The sequence below is a fragment of the Photinus pyralis genome, unplaced genomic scaffold, assembly GCF_008802855.1.
Source record: "Photinus pyralis isolate 1611_PpyrPB1 unplaced genomic scaffold, Ppyr1.3 Ppyr1.4_LG5, whole genome shotgun sequence".
NCBI classification, from domain to species: Eukaryota; Metazoa; Arthropoda; class Insecta; order Coleoptera; family Lampyridae; genus Photinus; species Photinus pyralis.
This window is the reverse complement of record NW_022170596.1, coordinates 27,097,947-27,120,086: the sequence shown is the minus strand read 5'-3', so window position 1 is coordinate 27,120,086 and position 22,140 is coordinate 27,097,947. Positions and strand designations below refer to the sequence as shown.

The following is a 22,140-nucleotide window of genomic DNA, read 5'->3' as shown; positions in this document are numbered from 1 at the left end:
TTTTTCCTTTAAATTATGTATTTAATAAATAATAGCTTTTTAGTTATTTATTAGACAAGATGATAAAGGGTCGTTTTAACCATCGAGTGAAAGTTATTTCACGAGGTGGTTAGTTTCGCTGTAGCTGTATAACAGAAAACTTTATAGCAAAAGCCACATGCTTCTGAAAATTCTATAGGTATTTAATTTAGACGTCCAAAATAGCAAGCTTATGTTCTCTTGTCGTTTCCATGGAAACAACATTGTATTATGTCCTGAACTTCATTTTATTTTGTGTTCCGCGTCACATTTTTTTAAGAAAGCCAGATGCAATTGGAATGCACAATGTTTGTTTCATTTTATTCTTACTGTTAAATGAATAAAATATGAAGGAAACGCTTCGACTTGTAAGTTTCAATATAATTAAATAATATATAATAATACTGCAATCGGTTCTCGACTACTCGTCTTCTTTAGATGCTTAGTCAGCCGCTGTTTTTTCTGTGTCTTTTCGGCATCTTTCCCTTAGCGTTTCTTGGACATGTTGAAATATTTCAAGTTTTTCTATGTTTTTGAGAGATTGATAATTCTTGTTCCATTATCCCTAGCACTCTCATGATAGTCTTTGAGAAAAAGTGATAAATCTTCGTAAAGTACTGGGGGTATTCCAGACACCCCCGCCCCCCCTATTGGATCTCCATGCGGGTTATTCTTCACTGATATTCATTTAGAAGTAGACATAGGGGTTTGTGTGTATTCTTTTCCCTATGTCTACTTTTAAATGACAACCCCTCTTCTGAAAGACGCCTAATTTTATGCAACCAAAATAATTTGTTAAAACAAATGAAGATCTGGCTGTCATATTAATTAATATTATTGTTTTGTCTTCCGTATTTTTATTTTCGTTTGTGGGAGATGTATTCAAATGAAGAAAAAGTTGATATTGTAAATTGGTAGAGTGCCGTAAGAGATATATTCTGTGTTGATCACTTTAGTGGTTGTTTAAATGCAATTCACATAAAACACCATAAACAACCCTCAATTTTAACGGAGGATATGAAACTAAATGTTTTAATTTTTGTGGAAGAGAATCCCATATAGCAGCCGAACTTAATATCTCTTCATCATAACCTAAAAGCATATTATTTACTGTCGCTTTTATTAAAATCCAGTATGACAGTGCAGAATGCGTGCGCATGTCATTTTGGTTGCATAAAATTAGGCGTCTTTCTGAAGAGATTTTGTCATTTAAAAGTAGGCATATGAAATCGCCATATCTACTTCTAAATGAAAAACGAGGGATCGATAATTCTTTCTCCGCTATCCCTAGCAGTCTCATACGGTAGTCTTTTGGAAACAGTGATCAAATCTTCGTAATATGTTCACCCAGTCTTCAAGACTCATGTTAGTTTTTGGGAAAGGACTATCAGATCTTCCTTTTTTTACGGGGTATTTTATACTTCATAGGATTGTGGTTCAAATCTTTGTAATATGGTGCGAAATACTCCCCACCTGCCACCGGTGCTACATTTTCCCAGATAAGTGCTCACAGCCTTCAAGATTTTTGATAGTTTTTGGGAAAGGACTATCAGATCTTCTATATTCTATACTCCACACTAAACATTGTAGTACTGGGTGATCCTGGGAGTAGGGAATATTCCCCAGCAAAGCAGCGCATGATAATTCTCCATTTTACCCGGAGATTAGCGCTCTCGTGGTAGTTTTTGGGAAAGGACATTCGAAGTGTTTTTGCTACTATACAGGCTTTTTTTATAGGCACACCCTTTTTCTGACTGTTTCACAGAACTCTCCTAGGGCTGGTTCTACAATGCAGGTACCTAGCATAAACGTCCACGCGCGTCAACCAATGGGATACTTGTTGCTTTGGTAGTTATTCCAAGAATAGCGATATTCTGCAAATAGGCGGCCCAGAGGATGTCAGTATATTAAACTCTTTATCTATACTCGCTGTGTAGGCTAGTCAAAATAGGTGGTTAAGGTAGAAAAAATTAGTAACAAAGTGATCTCTGCGGAAATGAGTACCCAATAGGGTCCCTTATTAACCCCTCAAAAATCGCACTTTGTCGCATTGGTGGAACTTGGAAAAAAATGGCCGCCATCTTGATTTTTTCGAATTTATTAAATATTTCGTAAAGTATACATTATATCAAAAAAACTCAAGAGACTTTTTTTATGGAGAATCAAAAGTTAAAATACGCAATAATTGGGTAATTATTCACATCTGTGTCGAGACATAGATGTATTTCAAAAACTTAATGCAGATATAGCAGTTTTAATTAAATCAGGACTTAAAATTATTTTAAATCTTTGCCTTGAAGTCATTCGCATATACAGGGTTGTGACTTGCGTAACACATCATAGGGATTTAAATGTAAAATTCATAACATGCGATTATTGGTTCCCCAAATTATTTTAGAGCAAAAATGTATTAAGGTTTTTTTTAGAAACGCCAATCAACAGTAGGTATTGGTTTTCAATTTTTTTCATATAGACGGAAAATTGGAAAAATAAAACCCGCAACTTTTTCAATAATCTGCATTGCCATGGAATTTTCTAAAACAAAAAGATATCCAGTTATCAATTAGCAGCAGATCGAAATGGATCTTATGATCGACTTGGTTACTGTCTTGCAGTTAATGGTGACTTATTCGAACATTTATTGTAAATTGTTATATTAGGAAACCGTTTTTAGTAATTTGGTCTTTCTTTATGTTGAATTCGCTGTTCTAATAAATGTAATACTTTTTGAGAATTTGATTTGTTTTATAGTAGACATTCCATGGCTTGACGGATATTGGCGTAGTTTTTCTATTATAAAATTCCATGGCATCACAGATTATTGAAAAAGATGGGGGTTTTAATTTTCCAATTTTCCGTCTTTATTATGCAAAAAATTGAAAACTAATACGGTTGATTGCCGTAAAAAAATTTTTCCTACAAAAAACCTTAATACATTTTTGCTCTAAAATAATTTGGGGAGCCAATAATCGCATGTTATGAATTTTACATTGAAATCCCTATGATGCGTTACGCAAGTCACCACCCTGTATAGTGTGTGACGTAACTGGTTAATATCATGAATCTTCTTTGGACACCGGTACAGATTTAAAATAATTTTAAGTCCTGATTTAATTAAAACTGCTATATCTGCATTAAGTTCTTGAAATACATCTAAGTCTCGACACAGATGTGATAATTACCCAAATCATATAAATTTCAATAACTTTTTTGTTTTTTGATCAATAGACTTAAACTTTTTTTAATATAGGTAACTTTTGATTCTCCATAAAAAAAGTCTCTTGAGTTTTTTTGATATAATGTATACTTTACGAAATATTTAATAAATTCGAAAAAAATCAAGATGGCGGCCATTTTTTTCCAAGTTCCACCAATGCGACAAAGTGCGATTTTTGAGGGGTTAATAAGGACCCTATTGAGTACTCATTTCCGCAGAGATCACTTTGTTACTAATTTTTTCTACCTCACTTGTATAAACCTGCTTAGATTGACCAGCCTAGTGGCAGGGGGCGAGTGTCTTTGAGGGCAAAGCTCTTTGAGTTCGAATTTCCCTGGCGGGGAATGGTACTTACGATGGGAGTAATAGTAATTTATTATTTTTAAAATTCCCTAAGCCGTCCCTGTACCTGACCAAGTTACTTCTCCAAGGATGTAATAAGAAAAGGTGGGCCCATTGATAATTTATACGTTCATTTGAATTTATAAGCGCACAAATGTCATTCTCAATCAATTCAATTACAACAAAGTACGCTTACTAAGCAAATATTCGATTCATACGCAACTTTTAATGATGCGTCGAGCATATAACCTACAGCTTGACCTTTTGTAGATTCGTATCATTCCATGGTTTGTTATGAACCTTTAATCAGCACCATGCTTTCAAATTAACTGTTAACAACAGCAGGAGGATTAACAGCTTTAGATTACTTTTAAAAACCGTATTTTTGCCGTATTATAGTAAAGTTTTATTAAAAGACACACACAAAAATTCAGATTTATTACAATTTTAAATTAATTCCTAAACGTACGTGACTTTCACCAATTTGAACATGGCTGGTAAGTACTTACACTAATTTTTTCCAGAATTGTAAAAATTGACGATTCATTCTAACCTAGAACCAAATCCCTACGATTACCTACTCAAAAAGGTCATTATTAGCGGAAAGGAGTATAATTACTACGACATAGCCTCCTTGGGTGAGAAATACAGTAAGTCCACTCGACTTTTACGGACCCTACTACACCCAAATTTTTCTAGAACGACTACCCTATTCGATACGTATCCTCTTAGAGTCGGCCGTACGTAACTGTGATAACTTTCAAGTAACGCAAAAGGATGTTGAGAGTATCCTCAACTGGGAACACAACCAACGGGACGAAAATGGTATCGAGGTCGCGTTTAAACCGGCTCGTGTTATTTTACAGGTGAGTCTTTTACAGTGAGATTGCTTGGCAATGACGTTTTTTGTAGGATTTCACGGGCGTACCTGCGGTCGTCGATTTTGCGGCGATGCGAGATGCGGTCAAGAGACTGGGGGGTGATCCCCAAAAAATTAATCCCATCTGTCCGGCCGATTTAGTTATTGATCATTCGGTGCAGGTCGATTTTGTGCGATCGTAAGTCTTGCTCGATAAAAAAATTGAGAAGCAGGTTAACTCATAAGATTTTTTGAAAGTTGCGTAAGGTTATTACATTTCGTTTGGTTAGTTTGATGGTTTTTAACGTTTAGCCTCCTCTTAAGGAATGATAGCCCTAATGAATAGTGAGCGACTTCATGCTCATTACAACTTTTTGCTCGTTCAAGATCTAGAAACTTAGATAAAAACGAAAAGAGTAGAATATGTTAAAAGGACTTGATTAATGGTTAATTGTTAAATTTTAATTGTGCAGTGTTTTCTTTGTTAAAAGAAATAGGTAGGTCCCTATGGTCCTATCACCGACATTTTGTTTACAATCGCCTTTTTTTATTGTGTTATCCTTTGTCATTTTTTTTGTGCCTGACCCTTGTGAGAATGAAGTTAGGGTTGTGTTAAGTATCGTTGGAATATTGTAAAAGGTGAAAAATAGCCAAAAGAAATTTGATTCGGCTCAAAGAAACACCAATATACAGGGTCATTCTTGACCAGCGTCAGTTAGAAACATATGGAGAACCTTTCAAAATGTCTTAAGGGTTTTGGCATATGATGAATTGAACTAAAATATCTTCAAGATGGCGCCACTTCCGTAAATACCGGAAGTAGACATCAACTTTGTTATTTTAAATAGGGACCCCCTATTTTTTCTTCATTTTCGGATTCTACGTCGAATTTGGAGTACAACGATATCCCGTAGTTAACCTTTTACTCCAAAGGCTTCGTCGATATTCAAGTTTTTATGTCAAAAATTGAATTTGCAGGGGTAATTAAAAAAATTTGTTAATCGAAAACGGTGAGAGATATTGCAAAACAGTTTTCACTGCTTTATAATAATAGTTTATTTACCCAACAGGCTGGAGCGGACTGGGTACTTACGGGCCAGGTGCAATTGCATAGGTTACGAGCCATTAAAGTATTAGTGTAATGAAGAGGTGGGGGAGGGGGGGAGCGGGAGCTCTGTTGCACCATACAATTTTTTGCTTCATTTTAAAGTATTCCTTTCTCGAAAATCAAATAGAATAGTTTTTTTAAATTGCAGCTATAACTGTGTTTCAACGGCAAAAAATGATGAATGCATTTAAAAAATTATAAATTATAATTATAAATTTCCAACGGGCCATTACGACCTACAGGCCAGGTGGTAATCGCCACCTGCCTCCACCCCCCCGGGCCAGTCCGCCCCTGCCAATAGCAACAACCAATGACAGTGTAATTTTACATCTTCTAGCATACTTTAATACATACAGGGTGGGCCATTAGTGTGTGGGTGGACGATTGTGGGTTTATTAACGCGCATATTTAAAATTCATTGTGGGGGAATGTTGAAGGACCCTTAATGCTACAACCTAAAAATATTTTCACAGAAATTGCAATTGTTATAAAGGGTGATTTATATCAAAGTTGCATTTTTTAATGGAGCCCCCTGTATATTATTACATATTTTGATTTGGTCAATTTTAGTGTGAGTTTATGACACATGATATCTAATATAAGTCGTTTAGCCGCAATTCGTCGTTTTTTCAAAAAGTAGATGTCCAGTAAAAATTGAATATCGCAGTTATCATAAAACTTAGAAGGCTGTGACTTTGCAGTGGTACTAAACATGTTAAAAATCACTCCGTCAATTTTCAAAATTTCGATTAAAGGTAACTTGGTTTTTTTAAATAGAACCACCAAGTTTTTTTACCGCATCAAATGTTGGATTTTATTACCTTTTTAACGATATAAGCATGTCAATATTACATATTTTTTGTAATTCAACATTTTCTAATAATTCACAGTGTCTTTCAATTTTCAAAGCCTCTCAGTAATTAGAAGGCCGTTAAAAATTATAAACAATTGAATTTATAAAAAATTTACTCCACATAAAACAAAACAAAATCTAAAAAATCGAAATAAAAAGTTTAAATAAGAGAAAAATACTTATTTCAATAAATGTTCAAGACCACACATTTGTCGATGGGTTTAGAAAATCATTCTTTGACACGACGAAGCGCCTCTGGCGTTATGGATGTGAAAGCATTACGAATGCTCTTTTGTTATTGGGACTTCTTTGCGTACAGTTCCTTGCACGTATCCCCATCAGAAGAAGTCCAGTGGTGTAAGGTCTGGAGAGCGCGTTGGTCAATTGTTGAATCAGCCATTCTTTAACGTTTATAGCAAAATGAGGTAGGGCACCCTCGTGCTGAAACCACATTTCTTCTACGATGTGCACCAGAACATTGTGTAGAAGAGCAAAAAATTGAATACTTAAAAATTTAAGTCAAGAGCACCGTTTAAAATATGTTATTCTAATTCCATTTTTCTAACAAATTAACTTAACTAATCAACAACATAATTGTAAATGCCAATGAACTAAACTTTTACTTACTTTTTGAAAAAACAACGAATTCCGGCTAACCGACGCATTTTAGATATCATGTGTAATAAAAAAAGTCACTAAAATGGACCAAGGAATCGAAATATGTAATACATATCTACTAGATCAAAAGTGACAGCCCTTTGAATTTTTTGTCCATAACTTTTGATTGAGACGTCTAATCGAAAAAGTACGAATCGTTTTGGATTCTACGCGCCAAAATTAATAAGAAACAGTTTTTTCCCGAGAAATTTTGGTGCAGTCGATTTTTGGTAAAAAAGGAAGGTTACACTGCCTTTTTTTGACTCGAAGAAAAAAATTGTCTCAGATCGACCGGAAAAGAATATTTTCTTATACAGGGTGTTACACGACCGTTCGAAAAAAAAAAATCGGGTTGTAGAGGGCATCAAAACAAGCACTTTTTCCAAATAAACCGAGGGTCCAACGTGTTTCGTTTGGGAGCCACCCCCCAAAGAGTGTTGAAATCTGCATTTCTTCTTTTATTTTTTTCTCAGCAACCATAAGAGTTACAAAGTCGGGTGGCATGTCTTTGAATAGGTTTTTGGGTATGCTCTTTCCGATTTTGCAATTTTTTTTTCAAAATTCCTACCCTTAAAGGGCGCACCCCTAAACTAGGGTGCAAAAAAAAATTCTGATTTCGACGAAATTTGGTATCTGGGGGTTTTTTAACATGAAAATCACGAATCTGAAATTAGTTTTTGAAAATTCGAAAAAAAAAGTTCCACTGCAATTCTTGGCGGGAAAACGAAAATAGAGATAATTCCACGAAATTTGTTGTGTACATACTAAACGAGTTAAGGAACAAAACTGTCGAACAGTTTTTTAAAATAACTTTTCAAACAAAAGTTATACTCATTTGAATGTTGGTCCTTCCGGTCGCGAAGTGTCCCAAGCCTACTAGTAAGCCCTAATTTCGCATGTGTTGGTTGACAATGTCGCAAAAACAAAAGATTAACGGTTTGAGTCGATATTTTGTTATTTGGAATTAATTCGGTCATTAAATGATAAAAAAATTCGATGTATCGATTAAAACACCTACCAAGGTATCTTAAAGCGCTGATCGATTATTTATTATCTAAATAAGGTAGGGGAAAAAGTCAAATCACTTTCCGTATGATTCTTTTTCACTATGATCAAAAATTTTCATAATCTTAGGTTGAAAAATAACTTCCAAAAGAACACGCTCCTTTTAAGGACAAATCGAAAAGGTACATTAAATGAATGTGAAGTTAGTTGTTATTTTTATTTCTTCCAATTATCAATTTACCTAAAAACAATGGAATGTTTACTTATTAGGTTCGTCCTTATTGTAAAACGTCAGTTACGTCGTTTTTTGTGTTGCGTTCTTTTGTTTTTGCGACATTGTCAACCAACACATGCGAAATTATGGCTTACTAGTAGGCTTGGGACACTTCGCGACCCGAAGGACCAACATTCAAATGAGCATAACTTTTGTTTGAAAAGTTATTTTAAAAAACTGTTCGACAGTTTTGTTCCTTAACTCGTTTAGTATGTACACAACAAATTTCGTGGAATTATCTCTATTTTCGTTGTCCCGCCAAGAATTGTAGTGGAACTTTTTTTTTCGAATTTTCAAAAACTAATTTCAGATTCGTGATTTTCATGTTAAAAAAACCCCAGATACCAAATTTCGTCGAAATCAGAATTTTTTTTGCACCCTAGTTTAGGGGTGCGCCCTTTAGGGGTAGGAATTTTGAAAAAAAAATTGCAAAATCGGAAAAGAGCATACCCAAAAACCTATTCAAAGACATGCCACCCGACTTTGTAACTCTTATGGTTGCTGAGAAAAAAATTAAAGAAGAAATGCAGATTTCAACACTCTTTGGGGGGTGGCTCCCAAACGAACCACGTTGGACCCTCGGTTTATTTGGAAAAAGTGCTTGTTTTGATGCCCTCTACAACCCGATTTTTTTTTTTCGAACGGTCGTGTAACACCCTGTAGAATGTAGCCTGTAGAATCCATAATTTCAAACAGTTCCAAGATCGGGCTACTAGATCAAAAGTTACAGCCCTTTGAATTTTTTGTCGAAATTGGTTTTTTGCCCATAACTTTTTCTTGAGACGTCTAATCGAAAAAGTACGAATCGTTTTGGATTCTACGCACCAAAATTAATTGGAAAAAGTTTTTTCCCGAGAAATTTTGGTGCAGTCGATTTTTGGTAAAAAAGGAAGGTTTACACTGCCTTTTTTTTGGCTCGAAGAAAAAAATTGTCTCAGATCGACCGGAAAAAAATATTTTCTTATAGAATGTGGCCTGTAGAATCCATAATTTCAAACAGTTCCAAGATCGGGCTACTAGATCAAAAGTTACAGCCCGTTGAATTTTTTGTCGAAATTCGTTTTTTGCCCATAACTTTTGATTGAGACGTCTAATCGAAAAAGTACGAATCGTTTTGGATTCTACGCACCAAAATTAATTAGAAAAAGTTTTTTCCCGAGAAATTTTGGTGCAGTCGATTTTTGGTAAAAATGGAAGGTTATACACTGCCATTTTTTTGGCTCGAAGGAAAAAATTGTCTCAGATCGACCGAAAAAAAATATTTTCTTATAGAATGTGGCCTGTAGCTTGTATATACAGGGAGTTCCATTTAAGAATGCAACTTTGATATAAATCACCCTGTATAACAATTGCAATTTTGTTGAAAATATTTTTAGGTTGCAGCCTTAAGGGTCCTTCAACATTCCCTCACAATGAATTTTAAATATACACTCGTTAATAAACTCATAATCTTTCACCCACACACTTATGGCACACCCTGTATAAGTTGGTATGGGGAATCGAAAACGTCCTATTTAGGTTTTGATCTGTAACCAACTTCGGCTGTTGAGGGTGTCAACGGGGCTACATGATATGACGTCATAATTGATAATGACCACTTCACCACTTTTATGACGTTGGCTCCCAAACGTTGGGCCCTCAATTTAATTGGAAAAAGTGCTTGTTTTGATACCCTCTACCATCCAATTTTTTACATACATATATGTATGTAACACCCTGTATATGCGACGAAACTAGTCAATTTTATAACGTTTGTATACTACGACGCCGTTTCAATTTGTCGAATAACACATTATTTAAAAAAATTTTATTTTCACCGGGAGCTACAGCGACTACACCCAATCCAATGATGTTAACGAATTTTTTTGATCTTCTAGTTTTTTTTTGCCAACGAAATCCATGTAGCGACTTCTTTGGAACATCCTGTATACACCTAGGAAGTCGAATTTTTTTCCATAATTTGGGTAGTGAGGAAAAAATTTTGAAATTTTTTAAAACAATCTATTTTACTTGGGAGGCTTCAACTTTATTAGTACTAAACAGCTTCTGATAAAAATAACGCATTTTTACCCTCCACCCGGGGCTGTTAGAGTGACCCCCAATTTCTTATTGCGGAATTTACATTTTTTTCTTAAGTCTAACCCTTTAGGCTCCACAAGGCGTTAAAGTTCACAAACCGACACATTTTTTCAGAATCGATGCGAACTTGCTTCAAAAAGATCTCGAGATCGAATCATTTTTAACGAAATTAAAAATACAATTTGAGTAAACAGTTGACTTTACTATACAATAATATTTGCTTCTCAATTTTTTTTATCTTCGAGGCCAACTTCAGAGTTGTAAGTACAAGGATTTTTTTTAGGGCGGATGCGTTACAGAAAAATCAGGATTTGGAGTTTGAACGCAACAAAGAGAGGTTTATGTTTTTGAAGGTTTGTTTGCTTTAAGCCTTGTTGACTAACTGTAATTGCATATGTTCTAGTGGGGAGCGAAGGCGTTCGACAATATGTTAATCGTCCCGCCCGGCAGCGGAATAGTCCACCAGGTCAATTTGGAATATCTCGCTCGCGTCGTATTTTCCGACAAAAACTCGATGTTGTACCCCGATACCGTCGTCGGCACAGACTCCCACACGACCATGATTAACGGATTGGGAGTACTCGGATGGGGGGTCGGTGGAATTGAAGCTGAAGCCGTTATGCTCGGGCAGGCCATCAGTATGCTCTTGCCTCAGGTCGTCGGTTACTACTTGCACGGGTCGTTAGGCCCGTACGTCACATCAACGGATCTAGTCTTAACAATCACAAAGGTACCAAGTGCTTTGGACTTCTCGATTCTACTCGTGTTTTTTTGTAGAATTTGCGTCAATTGGGAGTCGTGGGGAAGTTTGTCGAATTTTACGGGCCAGGTGTCGCAGCTCTGTCCATAGCGGATCGTGCGACAATTGCCAACATGTGTCCGGAGTATGGTGCTACAGTCGGCTTTTTCCCAGTTGACACGTATTCGTTAGATTATTTAATACAAACAAGTAAGCGTCAAGTTTAGCAGTCGACTGTTAATAAATTACTACATTTTTGCAGATCGTTCCAATCAACAGATCGAAATGATCAAAACATATCTAAGTGCTACCGGTCAATTGCGCGACTACGAATCTGGAGAGGAACCTGTATTCAGCGAAAGCGTGTCCTTGGATTTGGCAACGGTGGTGTCATCTGTGAGTGGACCGAAACGACCAAACGATCGGGTTTCGGTAACCGACATGAAAGTCGATTTCGCAAACTGTTTAAGAAATAAGGTAAGTATTTTCATATCGGAGTTATCTTGAGGAATCGCTTTCTGCGATTTATCAGTTACATTTTGGAAATGTGCCGCGAAAATATACAGGGTGAAACAATAAAAACAAAATACATTGGTTTCTTTGGCAAGTTGCCAACCGGTTATTTTCACATTTCTTAACAAGCAATGAAAAACTAATATAATATCAATATGTGAAATTTCTCATGTTTCATTTGTTTGTATTTTTTTGACAGTTCCTGATCCACACAGCATCCTGTTCCTTTTGACCTAGATGCCTGAAAACCAATCCTATAAAGAACCAAATTCCAAGCGATTCACCACTTCTTCCAATGTTTATTGTGCACACCGATGGGCAGACACACAACAGTGCTAAACCATAGAGAAACCTTAATAAAGAAAATCTGGTCAATAGGTGGTCTAGGAATCGAATTGTTATTCATGAAGTTGAAAGTGCAATCTTTAATTTGATTTACTGTAATTTTGTACTGAGCAATACAAATTTTGTGCTAGTATTTGATTTTGATGTAAAATTGAAAGTGGTTGTGTTACTTAATCTGCTATTTTTTGTTGTAAATGTTGTAATACTGGTACGGTTTTTGAACCAGGCTCCAACTTCGTACCTTCATTTGATATTTGGAAATTGGAATTCGTTTTTTATCTTAATATTAACTCATTTTGTGCTACTTTTTGGAATTTTGAGTTACTTGAGTGGTTCTTCAAGTAACACGTGTCATTAAAATCCTCTCTCTCCATTTTTGTTACTACATCATACAAGTTTTACACAATATTTTTTCTGAAACTACAATCAAAATTAAAAAATTATCGTATGCAAAAATGAAGGTTGACACACAGCAATGCGGGTTATGTTTCAATTTTAAATGTCATGATTAAGATTAACGCAGCAATTGTTTTTTACGAGGTTTTTTTACTTTCCTCACTAGAGAGGAAAATCACATTTTCTTTTCTTCACCCTTTTTAGAGACGAAAGTAGGTGTTTCGAAAGTAGTTTCAGGAAAAAATTTTATTATTTCTCGAATCTTGAAAGAGTTGAGAATTATTTTCAGATTCCAAAAAAATTAAGAATCTTTTCTTTATCGACACATGAAAACAAATTTTATAAATACTTCATAATGAGTATTGAAAGTGAAGTACAGAGTGGTCCAAATTGGACACTTTCTTATGATAACATCCTTTATTTTAAGAGAGAGAAAATGGACCTAATCTGGAGTTCAATTTTAAAGAGAAAATCACGGGCACAAACAGAATTCAGCTCTAATTGTTAGGCCGCGAGGGGGCGTTTCTCTAATTTAGTCGATTTCTTTAATGCCCCATAACTTCCTTATTATCAAAGATAATTGATTTTGGCAAAACGTTTCTTACAGCACTTTTTATGTAGAATCCATCGCGATACACAGTTTTTATACGGAGTGCTTGGTTTTTTATACGACTCTAAACTACATTTTTTCATACGGACCACGCTATATATTCGAAAACAGCGTAAAATTTACTTAAAAACATGATTTATCAATTGTTATTTTTATATTAAATTCCATGGCTAACACAAGATGGCAGGATTGTTTAAAACGACAATTTCTTGGTTATCTGTATTATTTATGTATACAGGGTTAAGAAAAATTTCGAGAACGTTCGATTATTTCAATATATACAGGTGTTATCAAAAAACGTTTTATATAAAAGTTGTAGAGCTGTTAAAAATCTGCACAACTGTGATAAATTGAAATATAGGGTCGCCCACAAAGTTGTGGAGAATGGTAGTTATATTTTTTACAACTTTTATAGAAGACATTTTTTGATAACGCTTGTGTATTTTGAAATAATCGACTGTTTTGGTAATCTTTCCCTTTTACACTGTATATTATATGACTTATTTGTTTTATTCACAAAAGTTTTCACGTTTTTTGTGTGTTATTTTAAATAAAAAATATTTGGAACTAACAATTAAAGTCACTAAATATAGAAAGTACCGCAATCCATTGGGCTCGTGTGTTAGAGAGAGAACGCATGATTTTTGCCCAAAAATGGCGGAAGTTACCAGATTCTAGTAAATTTAATGTTAGGGATTGTTCCACTTGTTTGGAGATATCGTATATATTTTTATAGAACATGACAGTACTATGAAGTTAGGTTATAAAAAATGACAGCTATTCAGATTTTATTTGTCAATTTTTTTAAGTTGGCAACAAATTTGCCCAAAAATGGCGGATGATTGCGGTACTTTCTATAGGAGCGGATAAACATCATAACAAATACCAACGTTGCCAAATTTAACCATCTGATTAATGATATGTTAGATAGATTTGTGGTTATGTTTCTTCGTCTTTATCAGCTTGATGTTTAAGTCTCGTAAGTCTCGTTTTGTGTGGTTTAATATCTAGTGACTTTACTAACAATTAAACGATCCTGCCATCTTTTGTTCGCCATGGAAACCTAGATGTCTGCAATAAAAAATATATTCTAATAGGTAAAATGCAATATTGCAAATAATATTTAATATAAATATAACAAGTTAGGAAATATTACGCTATTTTCAAAAGCCTTGAGAAACGCCCATAAAAATTGAGCTCTATTCTATTCATTCTTAAATCAAAGGACATGAAGCCATCGAGCGAGCGAACGTCTTCTTTTAAGCCCTTTGTTAGGACCTCTCTCAAGAGGCGTAGTGTCTCGATATCTGACGGTACCGAGGAACCTTCACCTGAAACCAAACAGTGGTTAAGGATGACTCAAAACAACGCTCTTTGTTTAGTTAGAACATGTAAATGCTCTGAAGGGTAAATGGTGAGGCACAATGGGCCTCTGGTGTGCCTAAGTGCTGCCCGGTCGGGCTCCCATGCGCATGGGGCGAGCGTGAAAGATGTAAGCTTGTAGCCGCTATCCTCGTCTAGAGGGCCAGAGATAAAACAAAATGCTTTGGTATATAGTGCCTACTCTGATGTATAAACATGTAATTAATTAATAAGAAAAAAACTTGAATAACCTAAAAATTATGAACTTTAAGCACAGGACACCTCGTATAAAAATTGAAGAGAACACAAAACACAATCGAAAATTTGAAAAATAATAGTTATGGTACTTTGAATAAATGACATTGAAACAAGTACAAATATTCAGGATGTTCTATTTAAAAAATCATTTATTTATTGACACCGTAAAAATGGGACACCCTGTACATTCAAAAATAATTTCTGTAGATCCCTAACCATCTATAGTTGACATTTGTACACAAGTTTTAAAAATCTTTTTTACCGGGTATAATCTAGGAAACACGGACGCACTGTTGCAGGACCCTGTATATGACCAAATACTAATAGCGTTTTCGATTGGCAAAACTCGTGCTGCACGAGTGCAATTTTTACGTTCCATTGGTAACTTTAGGGCAATTTTCTGTGTTCCATTGGCAAATGTGATGCAACAATTACGCACTCAGTGCAAATTTCGACGCACGAGGTCCGAGAGATCGTGCAGCTAATCTTCAAAACAAAAATGTGCGACAATTTGAATTTGTTTCTTCCCTTGGAGAGTTTTTTGTCGTCATCTAGCGCTAGCGAAGATTATGAACTAGCCATAACTTCTATTTTACAAAAAGTTGCACTTACTCATTAAACTGAACGCCAAAAATTGGTCCTTTACAGGAATTTCAAATTTATATTCCTCATCGTTTATCATAAATATACTGAAATCGTTTCAGTCATTTTTTAGAATAGAGATTTGTCGATTACCGAAATCTAAATGAGGTTATGGACAAATGACAACAAATATTTATGTTCCATTGAGAGCAATTTTCACATGAATTTTTTCAATTTCTCGTGCAACACTCGTGCAGTACGAGTTTTGCCAATCGAAAACGCTATAAGTATTGTATTGATTCGAAAATTTTTAGTGGCTTTTTAAAAACTGGGAAATTTTGCAAATTGTAACTTTTGGCTCTTCCGTTTCAATAGGTTGCTGACCCCTGCTCTATGGCAAATATAAAAAAATGTCCGTCATTTTTTTTTAAATTTTTATATAATACACTGTAGTTTCGACTAAAATAGGATACACTGTACTGTATGGGTACACTAAATTCTTGTTGTAGGGCCTAGAATTTTGTGTTGTTGTGCCTACATCGAAACACTTATCCCATGCCTGCTTCGAATTATAAACGACACCAAAAAATGGCAAAGAACACTCACACATAGAATCTAATGGTGTAGAAACAATTTTTTTGAGAATTAGTAAGGGGCTATCAAAAATGAGTTGCTGTCGTCGCCTTTGGAAGTTCAAGTTAAGTAATTTCCCATGTAAACAAAAATTCCAAAGGTGACTCGACAGCAACGCGATTTGTGGCTATGTGATTTAATTCCACTTGACACAGTTCTTCACATATAACCGATACTGTAAAAGATTCCAAGATCCACGCAACAACCCTATTTCATACAGGGTGGTGCCCTGCATCACGCATCATAGGGATTTCAATGTAAAATTCATAACATGCGATTATTGGCTCCCCAAATTATTTTAGAGCAAAAATGTATTAAGGTGTTTTGTAGAAAAAAATTTTTTACGTCAATCAACCGTTTTAGTTTTCAATTGTTCGCATAATAAAGACGGAAAATTGGAAAAATAAAACCCGCATCTTTTTCAATAATCTGTGATGCCATGGAATTTTATAATATAAAAACTACGTCAATATCCGTCATGCCATGAAATGTCTGCTATAAAACAAATTAAATTCTATAAAAAAGTATTATACAGGGAGATCAATAATCATATGCTGCGCCGCTCTTATAAAATATCACATTAGTAATAATTTGCCGCAACCAGGTATATGTGTACCAATACAAAACATAACCTATAATTTCACAAACCATAATTTGTGATTCTTATTACTTTCGTCCCTTTCAAAACGGCTTTTTTCAAGACTACCAGTTTCTTTCGAATATTTACAAGGTGGGTAAATGACTTGTAAATTACAAACAAACGTTTTTTTAGTTGTAGCTTGTAATAGGCAATAGGTTTACTCCGACAAGCCTTTTTACTTTAGAAGAGAATAAGATGCGTTTGCAGTCCTGTTTCCGTAATGGGACTAAAGACGAAAGTGGAGTTTGGGAGTACTCGATACGTTTGTGTATACAGGAGTTTCGATAAATGATTGTCAACCATGACGAGGATTACAACAATATACGCCGAAATGCTCATCGTTTACTTGAGCGGTTTTACATACAGGAAGTCTTGCTTCTGGGAAGTCACCTGGCCGCTTAGTGATTGCTAATAAGAAAAGAGTGGATCTCTGTCTTAATAATGGTGGCCGGCACTTCGAACAGTTGTGATAGTGTGCATGTAATTTATCCAATTACTTCGATATTAACGAGTTGTAAAAGAAATAAAATAGTTTCAATTTTTGTAGTAATTTGCTATTCGTGTAGTTCCACATAATTTGGAAACTTACAAGGTTGTTAAATCGTTGATTTATGTTAATAATATGGTTCAACGTCAAAAGTTTACTTTAAGGTTATGTTTTAGTATAGGTGCACCACGCCTGTTGCGGCAAATGATTACTAATGTCATAATTTACTGAAGCGGCGCAGCAAATCATTATTGATCGCACTGTATTTGGAACAGCGAATTCAACATAAAGAAATACCAAATTACTAAAAACGGTTTCCTAATATAGCAATTTACAATAAATGTTCGAATAAGTCATCATCAACTGCAATACAGTAACCAAGTCGATCATAAAATCCATTTCGAACTGCTGCTAACTGATAACTAGATATCTTTTTGTTTTAGAAAATTCCATGGCATCGCAGATTATTGAATAAGATGCTGGTTTTATTTTTCCAATTTTCCGTCTATATGGAAAAAATTGAAAACTAATACGGTTGATTGGCGTTTCTAAAAAAACATTTTTGCCCTAAAATAATTTGGGGAGCCAATAATCGCTTGTTATGAATTTTACATTGAAATCCCTATGATGCGTTTCGCAAGTCACCACCCTGTATACCCCCTGAGTACAAATTTAATCAGTTGGAACCAAAATTTTATTAATTGGAATTTCCACTATTTACACAATTTTTATAAAATATTTGTTTAACAATAACAATCTAAATTGATTTCTAATTACGTAGATATGAAAGAAAACAACTTTTACCTAATACACTTAAAACTTGTTTTGCATAAAAGAGCGACTTTTCAAGGGTTGACTTGTTTTCCTAGAAATGGGCAATTCTTGGAATGATCAGGTATATGCATCACAATAGATCCCTAAAGAGGATTAACTTACAAACTATTTAAATACTGTTGCTCTTTGGCCACTTAGGACGATTTCAACCCGGTGATGTTTGTTGAATTACACATTACCAAGGCTAAAATCACCATACGTAAACCATTGAATGAAATGTCGCGATGATGATACTAACACTCACGACAGGACAAACTCCACCCAGTGATGATATATATACACATCACATGAATGATGTTCGTCCTGCTGGAAGTGCCCCCTCGATCGAAGCCTCGATGATTGATTGAGCGCATTAGTCTTTGCTAAGTGTAGCTTTATGACTCAAAACTCCATACAGCAACACTACCAAAGAAGACTGCGTTCAACTACTAACAGTGGTCGGCCGTCGATGTCTCCTCGTTGAAGCGAGCATTCGCTGTGGGACAAACTGCACCCAGTGATAACATTGCATCACGTGAGCAAAGTTTGTCTAACAGAAAACCCCCATTCGAAGAATGAATCGTCGTTGTTAAATCCATGCATGCGAGAACTAAGGTTGTGATATGCTCACAAATTACAAATCACACCAATAGTTCCTTACATCCACAAATCCAATTACAAATAACTGCAGTTGCGAAATGTCACACAATTGATTCTTTGTTGAGTCTAGCTTTATTGCGATTAATGTTCAATACAGTTAGACCACCAAAGAACCACTCATGCAAATGATAAGTCAACTTACCTGCCGCACCGCGCACTGGACATGAATTGCAATGCAGAAGGGATAACCTGTGCTTAAGTCCACTCCCTCTCCTGCTATTTATTGCGCAAGTGGGGAGAAATTTGCCAAACTAATTACTGGTTTGATGATGATTTTCTAACTTTCTAAGTTAATGATTTTTAAATTAAAGCGCGGAACTCCAAAATTTCGTCTGGAAAAACAAGTATTAGATAAACATTTCCTTTTTTTTAAAAACCCTTTTCAATTAAGTTGTTTCCTACTATTTTAAAGGTTCGCTTTGAAAAAACGCTAATGTTTTACACATTGTTACTGTTGCACACATTTTGAACAATATTGCACTGTTTATAGCTCTGAATTTTGTTATCTGGTAGTGCCTTGAATGAAAATTATCTGCTCTAGTCATAAATAGCGTCGGCATCAAATCAAGCGTATCTTGAGAAGGCGCAGAATACAGAATGTTCCAAGTAAGAATAATTTACAGCTACAGTTTGATCTAAAGCCGCGTTTTTTGTTGCTTTTCGCGTGGCGACAAAAAACGCGGCGTTCTGTTTTGTATGTGCAGCGACATGCGACAAAAAACGCGATGCATAAAAGCGGCCTTAGATTCAAGAAAAATCAAAACTTTCCATGAAGTATTCTTACAAAAGTTTCTTCAATAAAAAATAAAAACAAGAAATAAAAAATAGGCGTGAGGGGCAATTTTTAATTGAGCATGTGCTTTTATTCCTAGCTATTTTTCTTATATTTTACAGTCGATAAGAATAAAACACTGAAGGCAATTTAGGATAATACAGTAAATAAGTTCTGGTGGAAACCAATCTCAATACCTCCGATTCACTTGCCTCAATTTAACTTTCATCGTATCTCTTTTAATATAATTAAGATTCTCATGGCGAAGTGCCAACAATTGACACCCCTCTGGGAATATGGGAAATAGAAGTCCTCAAATAAAGTTGATAGTTGTAGCATATAGGTACTTGTGAGGAGTTCCCCAAGAATCCAGCATTGGTCCAATGTTATTTACCAGCTCTTGGCATTATTCAATTGTCAATTGCAATCTTTAGTATTATTTTAAGTGCATTTCAAAAAATCAAAAACTCAAGCTGAAATTTAAGGAACCTTAATTCCTGTCAAAATTAACAAATTCCTTCAATTAATTTGCGATTTCACCATCCTAAATGGTGTTATTATTAAACACCCAGTAATTTTCTTTTAATTGATTTTCTCTTGAAATATGTCACATTCTGGTACCTATGCACGTGGAGTGACCTTTAGAACTGTCAGATTTTACCGTAGTTCTCTGGGAAATTGTTGAATATTCTTTAAACAACGGAAACATTTTCAGCGGACTTTGAGTATTTTTAAAAGCATCATTCTATCGGCGTTCTGATGGAGCTATTCTAACTAAAACGCATGAAAAATAAAGTGTGTCTCTTGTTACCTTTGTTCTTTAGAATTTTCTGTAAAATTTGGTGCCATTCTTAGCCAGACACGTATGTGTATAAATTATTTTCTCTGTACAGGGTGGCCAAATTTGGTCCTTACTTTGGAGTAACTCTTAAGCTATAAGTGTTAGAAAAAAATAGCAAACACAAACTGGATTAGTTTTTTGTTTTTGAGCTAAGGGTAAAAGTTAGATTTTTCGATAAAAGCGTATAATTTCTGAAATGCGTTTATTACAAATGATTGTTGCATATTCTGCCGTTTTCAAAATAAGTGTACTTGTACAGGGTGAAATGAAGAAGTTATTGAACATAAACAAAGTTATTGGAAACCATTACGAATAAAACAAAAGACAGCACAAAAAAAAACTTGGAAACTGTTGGTTTCAACAGGATGGTGCACCCGCGCACACCGCCTCAATCGCGACAAATTTCCTGGAAAATAGACAAATTTGTCCTATGGGTATTGTGGCACAGGGGAGAAATTTGCCAAACTAATTACTGGTTTGATGATGATTTTCTAACTTTCTAAGTTAATGATTTTTAAATTAAAACGCGTAACTCCAAGATTTCTTTTGGAAAAACAAGTGTTAGAGAGAAACATTTGCTTTTTTTTAAAAACCTTTTCAATTAAGTTGTTTCCTACTATTTTTTTTAAAGCTTTGCTTTGAAAAAACGCTGAGGTATTGAATTTAAGACTTATGTTTTACACATTGTTACTGTTGCACACAATATTGCACTGTTTATAGCTCTGAATTTTGTTATCTGGTAGTGCCTTGAATGAAAATTATCTGCTCTAGTTAGAAAGAGAATACAGAGTGTTCCAAGTAAGAATAATTTACATAATTTACAGTTGCATTTCTCGTGGCGACAAAAAACTGCGGCGTTCTGTTTTGTATGTGCAGCGACATGCGACAAAAAACGCGATGCGTAAAAGCGGCCTTAGATTCAAGAAAAATCAAAACTTCACATCAAGTATGCTTACAAAAGAGAGCTACTGTTTCTTCAATAAAAAATAAAAACAAGAAATAAAAAATAGGTGTGAGGGGCAATTTTTAATTGAGCATGTGCTTTTATTCCTAGCTATTTTGCTTATATTTTACAGTCGATAAGAATAAAACACTGAAGGCAATTTAGGATAATACAGAAAATAAGTTCTGGTGGAAACCAATCTCGATAGCTCCGATTCACTTGCCTCAAGTTAACTTTCATCGTATCTCTTTTAATATAATTAAGATTCTCATGGCGAAGTGCCAACAATTGACACTCCTCTGGGATTTGATAGACACATAATCTCTCTACGCTTGGAATTATGTTATAGGAAACATCTTGGTATAATGGTGATTTTGTGCTTCTTTGTCCTAATAGTTTTGGCACTGGAATCTGGGCAATAGAAGTTCTCAAATAAAAGTTGTTGATACTTGTAGTAAGTACTTGTGAGGAGTTCCCCAAGAATCCAGCATTGGTCCAATGTTATTTACCAGCTCTTGGCATTATTCAATTGTCAATTGCAATCTTTAGTACCTATTATTTTAAGTGCATTTCGAAAAATCAATATCGCAAGGTGAAATTTAAGGAACCTTAATTCCTGTCATAATTAAACAAATTCCTTCAATTAATTTGCGATTTCACCATCCTAAATGGTGTTATTATTAAACAACACCCAGTAATTTTCTTTTAATTGATTTTCTCTTGAAATATGTCACATTCTGGTACTGTTAGATTTTACTGTAGTTCTCTGGGAAATTGTTGAAAGCACATATTCTTTAAACAACGGAAACATTTTCAGCGGACTTTGAGCATCATTCTATCGTCGTTCTGATGGAAGCTATTCTAACTAAGGGTACTCTTTACTAAAACTCATGAAAAATAAAGCGTTTCTCTTAAATGACTCACTTGATACCTTTGTTCTTTAGAATGCTCTGGAAACTAAGGGTTAAATAACACCGCCCTAACGAAACCTTAATATTTAAATAGCATTGTACCGTCGGTAAAGTGTTCCCAAAGGGTTCACAATTGGACCTATGTCATACGCATCTAGCGTCTTTCACTTTTTTGGTTATTACAATTGTATTGTCATGAATAATGCACATTTTTGTAACATTA

At 34.9% G+C, this 22,140-nt stretch overlaps 1 protein-coding gene across 2 annotated transcripts in view; it reads left to right on the top strand.

The window, feature by feature from the left end:
* The first annotated feature begins 3,746 nt into the window (after nt 1-3,746).
* LOC116172794 (cytoplasmic aconitate hydratase-like) overlaps nt 3,747-22,140 on the top strand; it is a 33,272-nt gene continuing 14,878 nt past the window's right edge. Inside the window, exons 1-8 of one of the 2 annotated variants that reach the window (XM_031490062.1) lie at nt 3,747-4,074; nt 4,135-4,227; nt 4,277-4,443; nt 4,490-4,635; nt 10,696-10,765; nt 10,816-11,142; nt 11,190-11,361; nt 11,414-11,628. In XM_031490062.1, coding sequence (XP_031345922.1) covers nt 4,068-4,074; nt 4,135-4,227; nt 4,277-4,443; nt 4,490-4,635; nt 10,696-10,765; nt 10,816-11,142; nt 11,190-11,361; nt 11,414-11,628 — 1,197 coding nt within the window. In that variant the 5' untranslated portion in view covers nt 3,747-4,067. The remainder of the gene's footprint in view (nt 4,075-4,134; nt 4,228-4,276; nt 4,444-4,489; nt 4,636-10,695; nt 10,766-10,815; nt 11,143-11,189; nt 11,362-11,413; nt 11,629-22,140) is intronic. The other variant, XM_031490060.1, reaches the window with a different exon arrangement.